The following is a 12,736-nucleotide window of genomic DNA, read 5'->3' as shown; positions in this document are numbered from 1 at the left end:
TATTGGGTTGGAACAAGAATTGTCAATCCAAGAAGGTGACCTCATGTAGGCCTAATGATTTCAGCTATTGCAAGCTTGAAGGAGTGAACCATTTCGTGAGCCAATACAATGAAGGGCCCACGAAAGAGAGTGGTTGTGGGAAGAAATGCACATTGGAATGTAAGTTTTTGGATGAAACATCCAAATGTTGGGTTGCTAATGAGTTGAAAACCAAACACTTCCCATGTGGGTTACATAATGTAGTATTACGAGTCAGGCAATATAGCAAAGTTTACAGGCAAAATAATGTGAATCAGCTGGAATCCATTTTCTTTCCCCCTCTTTTTGATCTAATAATACCATCATATGATGTAATGTTTGATACTGTAGAATTATATGATATTCGAACTTATCGAGACATTAGAGAAAACAAAAAAGGTGAAAGGGTTGATGCAATTTATGCATAAAGTATATAAAGTTGGCAAATGGGTTCCTTTTACATCGATGCCAACAAAATTTATGATACAAATTCAATAAAAAACCCTTGCAACTTGTAAAGTATTACAATGCTTTTGAAGCATTAATCGATATTTATTAAATCAGTCTTTATGCTAATCAATAATTTCTTTTATTTTAAAAATTGGAAATGGAGTTTTAGGAAAATATAAAAGAATAAATTTATTAAATGAACACATGTAATTTTATATTTATCAAAATATTTGCATCAGATTTTCATATTTAAATGTTATCCAACTTTGAACGGGTTTATGTATGCACGGACAAAAGTAGTAATTAAATATATACGTCATTATGATGATGGTATACAGGTTGCATCATGCATGTGCAAGTTTGGATAGAAAGATTAATATTTACTACTGTAGATGTTTGTAAATTAAAGGTTTGATTTTGATTCGGTAATTATTAGGTCGAGTTTGAGCTCAAGCAACTTGAGTTATTGGTCGAGTTGATACTCAACTCAAACGGCTCATAAGTCTTATTAAAATTTTCACTTTAATATATATTTTAAATGAACTTATATTATTGTTATTGCTCTTAATATATATTATTAACCCTTCGAGTTTAATTGAGTTAAACTCGATTTTAAAAATAAATATTTTATAGAGCTCGAATCAAATATTCAACTCAAAATTTTTAGTTAAGCTCCAACTCAAAACTTACTAATATTTGAGCTCAGTTGAATTCAGTTGCATCCCTACTTTCTTTTATAAGAAAATGAAGAACCGAACAAATAGAGTGTACTGCACAATTTATCGAGCTATAGCCTGACCCTCCCTATCATACTGCATCACAGGTAGCAACTCCCTATTGTGGCATAAAAAAGAACAAATTATTAATTATGAAGGCTTTAATTGAGTTGATATCACGAGTTACTCGGATAATAATTTAATTGGCTAAAAATTAACATATCATTACTTTACAAGATAAGTTGTATCATTTAGAGGATATTTTATCTTTTTATGTCTTTTGTGTTAAAAATAAAAATAAAATACATATACATTATGAGATTTGAACTCAAAACACCAAGTGTTTCTCTTAACATTTCAATTAAAATCTCATTTATTTTTATATAATTTTTATAAATAATTTTATTTTTCACCCAGGATCATAATTGAGTATAATATTAACCCTATTTTGAATTCATATCTAAATATTATCAAACTCCTTGTAACAAAATAGGTGTATACACTTAAATTTATGACACATTATGTGTGAAAAAATAAGTAACATATACTTATTAAAATTAATATAAAATTAAATATTATATTGATGAAAATAATAAAATTAAAAATTTGATATATACGTTCAAATTTTATCAATAATAATATTTCATTAAAAGACATGAAAAATAAAATATTTTATATAAATATAATTTATTTACTAACAAGTTAAAAGTTTGAAATAAAGTATAGATAAGATTATCAAACTCTATATATAACTCAAATTTTAATGGGTTTAATATACTTATAGTAATTTCATTTATATATTCCCCGACAGTAAAGTATAGTAGATGTGTCATATGCAAATGTTTGCATGTGATATTTATTTTAAATTAAAAATAAATGACCAAAAGAAAGAATAATATGGAAAGTGGAAAGTTAAATAACTAATAAATTATAATGGATTAAGGTGATGATGTACCAAAAATAATAATGAATTAAGGTGGATAAGACATTGTTTAAGAAAACATGACAAAAGGCTCTTTTATTAGTATAAATATTATTGTTAATGTAAAATGACGTAAATTTGAGTGTATTGAAGCGCACTATTTTCTTATTTATAGGTTTAAAGAGAAATTATGAATAGTTTGATACATTATCAATCATCAAAGTATGAATGGTTGTAAGACTCTGATCGTATTTTCATTTATATATTCACCAATAATTAGGAAGATAATAAAACAATAGCTACTTTGACATATGACGAAAGAGCAAATTATAATATGAATATAACATTGACCCTCCTTTTCAGTTTTTAAATCTCCTGCACATTATGCCAACGATACCTTAACTCAATTTATGGAATAGAGGCGTAATGGAATAGATGCGTAATAGCAATTCAATTGTTTGGTTGAATGTAATGGAATAGAGGCGTAATAGTATTCTTGTGTTTGGTTGAATGGAATGATGTTGTAATAGCATAAAGAAAAAAGCTAAAATGACTAGAATACCCTTAGCAGAATTTTTGTTAGGTTGATGATTATTGTTATTGTTATTAAATTTTAAAATAAGATTATTAATATAAATAATAAATAATTTAATCATATTTTAACATAATTATTATTAAATATAATTTAATAATATATAATTTAATAAAATTCTTAATATTAGATATTCTTAATATTAAATTACTAAAATCATAATATATAATACTATAAAATATAATTTAACATAATTTTTATTAAATATAATTTAATAAAATATATAATTTAATAAAATTCTTAATATTAAATATTCTTATATGAATTTACTAAAATCATAATATATAATACTATAAAATATAATTTAAAATAATTATTATTAAATATAATTTAATAAAATATATAATTTAATCTAAAGTTTGAATGTGTATTTACCTAGCAAAAATCAACGAACTCTCGTGTAACTATAACCTAATAATATATGATGTATAATTAATATTACGTGACTAAGTAATATCATAGAGATAAATATAGTATCCAATGCTAATAATTTATAATATACAATTAAAATATTATAAATAAAATAATAGTAAATGATATATAAGATAAATTAACATATAAATAAATCATATATTTAGAAGGAATAAAGATAAATTTAGTGTGATAAAATACAACATTACTTTGAAATCAAGGTTGCGAATTAGTTTTCGTGCAAACTTTTCCAAATGCTATATTAATGATATTGAACAAGTAGTTATGTAAAGCTCTTTTCTTGTATCCTTCAAATACTTCAACTGATTTATCAATTTATCAGCAAAATAAAAGCCATCCTGATCAACAAAACAACTTCCAAATATAGCATTTGATCCTGTCATCCTCATAAACATACAAGTCAACCCCCTATTACAAGCCTCGGTTCCCAATAGGCAATAGGAGAAAAACAAGATTCCAGTGGCAACATAATTCCAAAATATATAAACATGCATTTAAAAACTTTTAGATCAAACATCAAATTTACTGGCAATGCTGCAACAAAGCTGCTTCACCACTTCAAAGTTGTTATCGTCAAGGGAGAAACTGCTCAGTCTATTAACCATGGCATCCTCAGTAACTTGATCAAATTGCTACCTATTCCTGAACAAGAAGTAGCCCCCACATTCCCAGGCTGAGATGGCATGAGAGGCTGCACAAGTTTTCTGTTGGATGGATTAAAATTAATCCATTAGTAAGTTTTCAACAATATTGAATCCTCCAATTTGACATCAATTTTGATAAAACAAACCTACCACAATCTAGACTGTTATGTTATGAAATTAAAGATGACAAAATCATACACCACAAACTAGAATAAATGTTGCTATATGCTACAGAAGAGAGGGGAGGGGTGAGGGATAGTCAGATCTCGGTAAGATGCAAGTTTATAGTTGTTTCAGTAGATGGTGACTTACAACCGAGATTCAAATCTCCAATAACTATAATCAAATGACTTAACATAGTCATATAGGGAGAAAGAATACAAAAACAGCAAAAAGCAAAGCTAGCATGCAACTGATCCAAATGGCTATCTATACAAAGGCACAGAAAATATTATTTGTGATGCAGAAAAGCAAAGGGCTATTATCTCGTTCTCATAACAGGAAGGACACATTATACCTTATGAAACTTGTCAACACGGATAAGAGCTTTCATAAGTGTGGTATATGTGACAACGTCTAGTTTCACACCCTGTATATAAATTGAACCAGATAATAGTGTCATAATTATGACCTAAAAGAATAGTACCAATAACTTCAAGGCAAGCAAACGAAGGTAACAGGGTACTCACGTTTGAATATGCAGTAGCAGCCTGTAGAAGAACATTCATTCTACCATCAAATAGTCAACTGTACTCATATCAATTACAAAAAAATTCATATGGAGCAATGCAACTTGTATTCATGATGTTCATATATGTATGTATGTATGTATGTATGTATGTATGTATGTATGTATGTATGTATGTATGTATGTATGTATGTATGCATGCATGTATGTATTTAGTTTATAGAAATAACAAATATACATACTGCTATAAACGCCATACCTTCTGAAAATAAGATCTCATGGAATCCCAATGTTCTTTGGCACACTCTCTAAATTTGTGATATTCATCTCCCTTAGCTACAAATTACAGAAATTCTGAATTGTAAAGAAAAAGATGATGAAAAACAGTGCAGAAACGTATATACAGGTTGTACAAAAGAGTTTATGATGAATATTTTGAGAAATGGTTATAAATGCTACGTGAAGAAGGAAATAAAATAAATACAACCCCTTAAAGAAAACTACATCCAATCAAGAATCACCTTAAAATTCTTCCGTTCATTTTTCTTCTTATTATTTCAGTAGACTTTTTTAAGTTCTAAAAAGGAACCAAAGAGTGACCTAACCACTTTTACGATTATTCTTATGTCTTGATTTCTCATAATAAGTAGAGGGGGCAGTTATTCAAGTAGCTCTGAGTACTTGTATAGTCAAATTATGGCAGGAGTAGGACAAACAGAAGAAAAGTAATGCATATGTATCTAGCACACATGTGACTAACAATGAAAAGATAATTAATAGCAATTTGTCAGTTTGCCCTTCCAATAGAGGTGATCAAGTGCAATTTAGCAAATAAAACTATTTATAGTGATATTCATAACCCCATTTCAAAACCAGATGTCACAATACAAATAAACTCACAAATACAATAACATGCAAAGCCTGAGAAAATTAACAAGAGAATACCATAGATATCCTGCTGAGGTTCTGCATCAGTATAGCTGCAGCTAAACCTGCATCCGGCTAAGACAAGTCAACAGTTTCAGAAAAACATTTACCTCTAGGCTTGGGTTCAACCATAAATTTAATTTTTAAAAAGAATTTGTAACAATATGAATCTAGTAGATAGCCATTTAAAATGTTTCAGCTATATCCGATAGCTCTTTGGTTCATAAAAGAAATTCCTAAGCTACCTTAAAGAACAAAGACTTGCAATCAGAAACTATGAGGCTTCACAGAATAAACTTTCTCGGATACATCACAGAATCATACTTCACCTCAAGAATTATTTTTCATGGAACAGAAATATACAAAGCTATACGCAACAAGTAATAGAACCACATTGAAAAAATTTTCATATGTTCAATCAAACATACAATAGAATCGGTCAAAGAAAAGCCAAATGAAAATCATAAGAAAGGAATCAAAATTAGGAGAACAAAAAACAAATATTCCAAATTTGAACAAAAGCAAAACTAACTTGTAAAATAAACAGGGAACCAATGACCTGCTAAAATAATGATGGTAACGACCTGTCACTCAAAACTGAAGAGTTAGAAAATAGAGAAAAGAAAAACGAAATCGATTTTACAGAAAAGAAAAGAAAAGAAAAATAGGGAAAGAGTGCGAGCATTTTTTGTTGTTAGAAGAAGAAGAAGTAGAAATTGATGGAAGAAGAAGCAGAAATCGATGGAAGAAGAAGCAGAAATTACCTGAGCAATATCGATGGAAGAAGAAGCAGAAATCCATGAAGGCAGAATATGGAATAGAAAATAAGAAATGGTAAGGAATCCCTAATCGGCGCTCAGTGTGGGGAATGCCTATTACAGCCAATGGGCGTAATAGGGACGGAATGGATTCGGGACGTAATGCTATTACGGGCAACCAAACGCCCATTTGGTGGTGGGCCCGCAGATTAGGGGGGAAATGCATTCCTATTCCCCCAATCAAACATAGTGTTAAGGTTTTATACCTTAACAAAGAAATAAAAGATGATTAAACCTTTTACTTAATTAGCATATCTATAAGCTTGTACATGCTCTCTATTTATAGGGCTTTAAGAACCATAAGTTACAAGACATTAAGAACCTATAAATAATTTAGGGGTTACAAAATAATAAATTTATAGGGTTACAGACATTTATTCTTTAAAGGTTACAATAGGATGTAATTAGGGTTATAGACATCCATTTTATCAAATGATTTACGACCATTTCATTTATTTAATTATTGATTGGTTAGACTAAATATACAATTGTAAAATTAAAATCACTTCTACAGTGAGAAATTGCATGTTGTCTGTTGGTTTTTATTTTCATTCAAACCTAAAGCAAAGCAAAGCAATTATTAGTGCCCATGTTAATAAATTTGTTATTTTCTACATAACACCTTTAATTAATTTGGAAATATATCTTCCTAAAAGGAAATCCAAATTTCTCGTGATTCTATTTTTTTTCCATTCACCGCTCCTACTCCCCAATCAAAATCACCTCTTTCCTCTCAATTTATTTTCTCGTTTTTTTAATTTCAAGCATGTATATCATTTTTATTTTTTATCTTTCACTCTTTACTTGTAATCGTCTAAATTCAAGGTTATCAGAACAGTGGTTTTGTAACCACAAATCCGATTTAAAGAGAAATTTATTTTAATATTTTTGCACGAATATTGATATGATAGGAAAATCGTATAAAAATATCGATAGAAAAATTTTACCGATTTAGTGGTTAGTTAGAAAATAAAATTATTGAAGAAATTGGGTAAAAACAAGATATCGAGACCTCGACCTCGTAAAACTGAGTCAGAAATATTTTTATAAATATTTATGAAATGTTAGTAATGTGGTATTAAAATTTCGTTAGAAAATTTTAATGTTTGGGTAGTCAATTAAATGAAAAAGACTAAGGGTCTGTTTGATTGGGAGTAAAATGTTTTCCATAAAATGATTTCTGGAAAATGTTTTACTTTCCTGTAAAATGATTTACTGGAAAATATTTTCTGGTGTTTGATTGAATCATGTAAAATATTTTCTGTTGTTTTCTGATTTCTGAAAATATTTTCCGGAAAAGTTGTTTTTACATATATTAATATATATTAATAATTTTTATATTTTAAATTGTTTTAACATATATTGCAATGATTTATTTATAATAATACTCAATTATTAAGCTACAATATTGATCGTTATAAATTGAAAAATATTATCCACAATGAGTACTAGGAATAATATTGAATAATTATAAATTGCTTGAAACCACAATGAGTACTAGAAATAATATTATCCAAATACATAATTAGTAGTACACCACATAGTAACAGCATTGTCCAAGTGCATAATATTACACCACATAAAAGTATCAATATCTTCAACCCAGAGAAAATTTTTGAAGCCTAATTTTTGTATGCTTCTTACTTTTAACTAAAAAAACTTTGGCCTCTGATTCATTACTCCTTAGATAATCAAACACAGAACACAAGAAGTCATCATCAAATCCTTCTTCCTCCATCGACATCACTTGTTCGTAAAGCTGTGATGTCTTGTCGGCAGTAAATTGTTTCAAAGCATTAGCAATTTGGCCAAGTTGTTCACCCACAAATTTAATTTGTTCATCAACGAGACTTTCTTGACCACTTTTTCTTTTACGTTTGGATGTGCCAGATGAAGATACATTTGTTCTTACCTCTTCAGCCTCTTCATTGTCGTAGTCTACAGGCATTGAATCTTCATTACCATCATCCAAATCTATGTCAGCAAATGTTCTGGAAAACTCCCTGTTGCCATATTTTTGCCAACAACCAAAGTCATTTCATCATAATGATCAATGCTTTTATTCAAAAATGGTTCATACTTCTTGTGTGCCTGTTGGATATTATACACAATTAGAGTAACAAGTAAAAAACAATTGAAATATACTTAACATATATATACATATATTACCATCACTGCTGCATCATGTGTCGCTCTATCACATGCGATCATTTTCATGTTATCATCCCATCCAAAACCACTCTCACCTCGAATTTTGCATATAATTTTCCACTGGTTTTTTATTGTCCTCAAATGATTTTCCACATGCTTCGCATTGCATTGGACTTGGAATCTTTCAAAAATGGCGTCGGCAACTCGATTAATAGAAACTGATTTGAAAGTATTAGAAGGCTTATTTCCTTTTTGAGCCTCCTCTGCTAGAATTTCAAGGAAAACATGTTCCATCGGTTTTGTCCACCTGAATTGCTTGGAGGTCCCTTTTTTGTTGCCCTTACCCATTCTACATTAAATAATTGTCATTGTCAATAATTTCAATATCCAACAAGCTTAAAACATAATAATCAATTCAATATCCAACAAGCTTAAAACATAATCAATATCTAACAAATTCAAGACATATATCAAAATCCAACAATCTAAGATTTCAATATCATTATCCAACCAACATTTACAAAAAAAAAAAATTATACTAAAACATACATAACATAGAAACAATAACCCTAAGCCCTAAATCTACCTAATATTTCTAGCCATATAATCAGTCCACATAGTTTGTGCAATTTCATCTCTCTTAGCAGACCATTCTCTTGCTTCTTGTCTTTCTTCTCGCTCTGTGAGAGTTTGTATTATCGAATCAGACTCAGATGCCTCGTATAATCCTTGATTAAGTAAATCACTAGGATCAACTCCCATTATATGATTATGAATGATACAACAAGCCAAAACTATATCTACTTGAGTTTGTAAATTCCAAAATGGTTCAGCATCTAATACACGAAACCATTTCTTCAAAATCCCAAAAACACGTTCAACAGTGATCCGTAATGATGAATGGCGAAGATTAAAGAGTTCCTTTGCATTTTCAGGCCCTTCAGCACTAAACTCTTTTAAATTATATCGGACACCACGATATGGGGTAATACATCCAATTTGGATGCCATATCCAGCATCAGCAAGATAATATTTACCTACAATTTTATAATACATAATTAATACTAATAAATTATGAGCTTACTAAAACTATTTGTGATAAATATTACCTTCCAGAATTCTTAATCCTGTTGGGCGTGAAAGTGCATCACTTAAAATACGAGAATCATGTGCACTACCTTCCCAACCAGCTAGAACATAGGAAAATTTCAAATCAAATGTAATGGCAGCCAATACATTTTGTGTCATCCCCCCTTTACGGCTACGAAATCTTCCTTGCATGCTAGGTGGAGCGGATGCACGAATATGAGTTCCATCTAATGCTCCAATACAATCTTTAAAATAAGGATAAAACCTTGGATTGTTTCTAATTTCACTAGGAGTTGACTCATCAGGTAATCTAATAACTAGTCTATACAATTTCAAAATTGCTCTCAATACAACCCTAAAGTAATGGTGAACTGTCTGAGTTGATCTATAATATCTAGATCCAATCACTCGAAACCTTACATTATGACCAATTATATGTAAAAATATAACTACTTGCTCCCTAATATTGATAGATTTAGATGATTGTAACAAATTATTTCTACTAAGAATATCACATAAATTAAAAAAGGCAACCGATCTCATTCTTATCACATCAGTACAATGCTGGTCACCACTATATAAAATACTATTAATATAATTTTCTCTTTCATAATCTCGATTCACACGAGGGAGAGAAGCAATTTTTCTTCCTAATTTCTAATTTTTTAATCCAAAGAGCCCCAAAAGCTAAAACTGAAGTCACGACTCCGGCAATTGCCATTTGATGTTGATTACGATCCATCTACACAAAATTATGCCACACAAATATATGATCGCTACAAAAAAAAATGCTAGATTTTCATAAGATCACATAAAGTTGCCATGACTATGCATACATGCATATCAAGCTAATTGCCATAATTAATACAATACTTCAATATATTTGATAAGCATATGAAAATGAAAGCATGACAAAATAGTTTTCTTGTAGGAAATTGCAATTGCTGCAAGATTTGTTTTATATTATTAGGATTTCAATATCATGTATAATTAATTAATTAATCACAATTTGAATGGAAAATTACAATAGTGGATGGTAATGAGTTGAATAAACATGGAGTATTAGTGCTACCCCATGATTATTGTAGTTCAATGATTACTATATAATATGTTGTCAATATTTAGGTATACTTGAATATTTTATATACATAATTAATGGTGAATGTATTAAGGAAGCATGTCTATTATAAGGATTTGATTAAATTATTTATTTATTATTAAATAAATTAATTTTATTTATATATTATTAAGAAGAATCAAATAAGTAAAATTGGAATAGAGTTAATATTTACTGTTTAAAAATATCATTCATTAATTTAACAAAGTTAATATTTTTAAAAAGGATTTATGGTTCGTAAAAGAAATCTTTTGTTTGAAATTGAATTGCAATCGGAAAAATAAAATTTAAGTCACTTTTTATACAATAAATGTGAAGCTTATTACAAATTGGACTTATTTAACTTCTTTCTAATAATATAGAGATTAAATTAATTCATTTAATAAAAAATTAATTTGATTCGATTCCTATAATAGAAAACCTCCCAAATACTTAACCTATAATAAATCTTAAAATATTTTAGTTGACTTGTTATAATAATTTGAAACTTTTATAGATTTGATTTTTTTAAATATACTATCTTTTCATTAAATTAATTAAAGGTTTGATGAATTTATGAGTAATTTGAAAACCGTATTAAATATATATATATGCCTTTCTAATCCCACAAGAATTAAAAAATAATTAATGAAATGTCATATAGAAAATATCTATCAACTGACCGGAAGATTTTAATCTATGAAAGGCAACATTTATGAGTTTTGTTTTCTTATCATAAAGAAAAGTTGTACAGAGTCCTGAATATGATTTTTAGTATGAAATGACAATAATTTTATCAACTTTGATGAATAATATCCACAATCACAATACAACAAATTTCATTTAGTTAAGTGCTTCTGCTGCTACTTTCATTTTTATTACTATTAGTAGTAGTAGTTTTAAGAAAACGACTCTTCATAAAACAAATAAAAGAACACACACACACAATTAATCAAAATTCCTAAGCATCAAACACTTTTCTTCATCTTTTGTTTCGTCTCCTAGACATCAACCATTTGACGAAAGATCATTGTTTACATTTAATATACCAAATCATATATCAACCACAAATGCATATTATACCAAATCATACTTCCAAAGACGCTCAACACTAACCTCTTATGAAAATATCAACCAAGGCCACTACCAATAGTAAGAATGCTAAGGTAGAGGCTAGGACAGCAAGAACTGTATAGCTGGAGGTCAAGCATAGAAAGAAATTAGAACCGTGTCAGCAAGAACATTAGCTGTAACAGTTGATGCAACCATTTAAAATATTGGAAATATGTGATGTATCATGCCAGGGCATATATGTTCAAATTGTAACCAAACATTTGTAGTTCAAATTACAAAGATAAAAGATGGGTTTCGTGCAAAATTAACCATGAAAATGGCTTGAAGCATTCATGAATCATGAGACCATTACCAGGAAGTAAAGCACCAAAATTAAGCATTCAGCAAAAGATAGCTTCCTATAAATGGCTAAAGCATCCGTTAAGAGACCACACTCCTTTAAAGTCTGAAAACCACACTCCTTTAGCTATTTGTCACTAATCTTTTTCAAGCAACAGGAACAACAGAACAAGTCTTGAACACACAAGTCTTGAACACCAATTTGAAACAATATGGAACACTTCTAGTTTGACTATAATCGAATAAAATGTTTCAGATTGAAGTAAATTATTCAGCAAGTAGATAAAACAAATCATTGTCTCTACTGATTTTTTTTAATGAAAGCATAAATAGTTGTTTATTCCCCTGACCATAACATTCATCTGTTCTGTTGGGAATTTAGGCTTATATATTTGGCAAACAAGTAGGACAAGAAATTAGGGTGTTAAGGCTGCAATTTTTTTCAATTTTCCTTTCCATTTAGCATTATTCACTCATGTAAATTTCTTTTGTTTTTTCCCAGCATAATACGAACTGTAATCATAATCTTTGGACTCTACACTGTGCTATGGGGCAAAAGTAAAGATCAGGAGAACTCAACAGCAACAGAGAACAGTAAAGTCCAAGAATTGCCAATAACTGACGGTTCTAAATCGACCAAGTTGGAGGTCAAGAGAACTTACAGATGAAATTTAGCAAAGATTGCAGAAGCTATATAGCATACGCATGCATGATGGGGTGCTAAAGTTTGTAATTTTGTATTGATGTGATTGGTTTATGTGGGTTGGCATGACTGTGTTT

General features: G+C 29.2%; 1 protein-coding gene across 3 annotated transcripts; it reads right to left on the bottom strand.

The window, feature by feature from the left end:
* Positions 1 to 3,472: 3,472 nt before the first annotated feature.
* Positions 3,473 to 6,291, bottom strand: LOC105783526 (uncharacterized). Of its 3 annotated transcripts, none has more exons than XM_052626307.1 (6): positions 6,154 to 6,291; positions 5,408 to 5,464; positions 4,722 to 4,798; positions 4,464 to 4,503; positions 4,292 to 4,363; positions 3,473 to 3,834 (listed from the first exon to the last, which is right to left on the bottom strand). In XM_052626307.1, exons 1-5 carry the CDS (start codon positions 6,188 to 6,190, stop codon positions 4,305 to 4,307), a joined length of 270 nt encoding a protein of 89 aa, XP_052482267.1. In that variant the 5' UTR covers positions 6,191 to 6,291; the 3' UTR covers positions 3,473 to 3,834; positions 4,292 to 4,304. The 3 variants fall into 3 exon arrangements, 2 of the variants coding, with proteins under 2 accessions (XP_052482267.1, XP_012464487.2); XM_012609033.2 differs by having other exon boundaries at positions 4,464 to 4,484; positions 6,154 to 6,289; XR_008192717.1 differs by lacking the exon at positions 6,154 to 6,291 and having other exon boundaries at positions 4,464 to 4,521; positions 5,408 to 6,112.
* Positions 6,292 to 12,736: the final 6,445 nt, after the last annotated feature.

This window comes from Gossypium raimondii, chromosome 13 (genome assembly GCF_025698545.1).
Source record: "Gossypium raimondii isolate GPD5lz chromosome 13, ASM2569854v1, whole genome shotgun sequence".
Lineage (NCBI taxonomy): Eukaryota > Viridiplantae > Streptophyta > Magnoliopsida > Malvales > Malvaceae > Gossypium > Gossypium raimondii.
The sequence above is the reverse complement of the archived record's forward strand: the minus strand, read 5'-3'. Positions and strand labels throughout refer to the sequence as shown.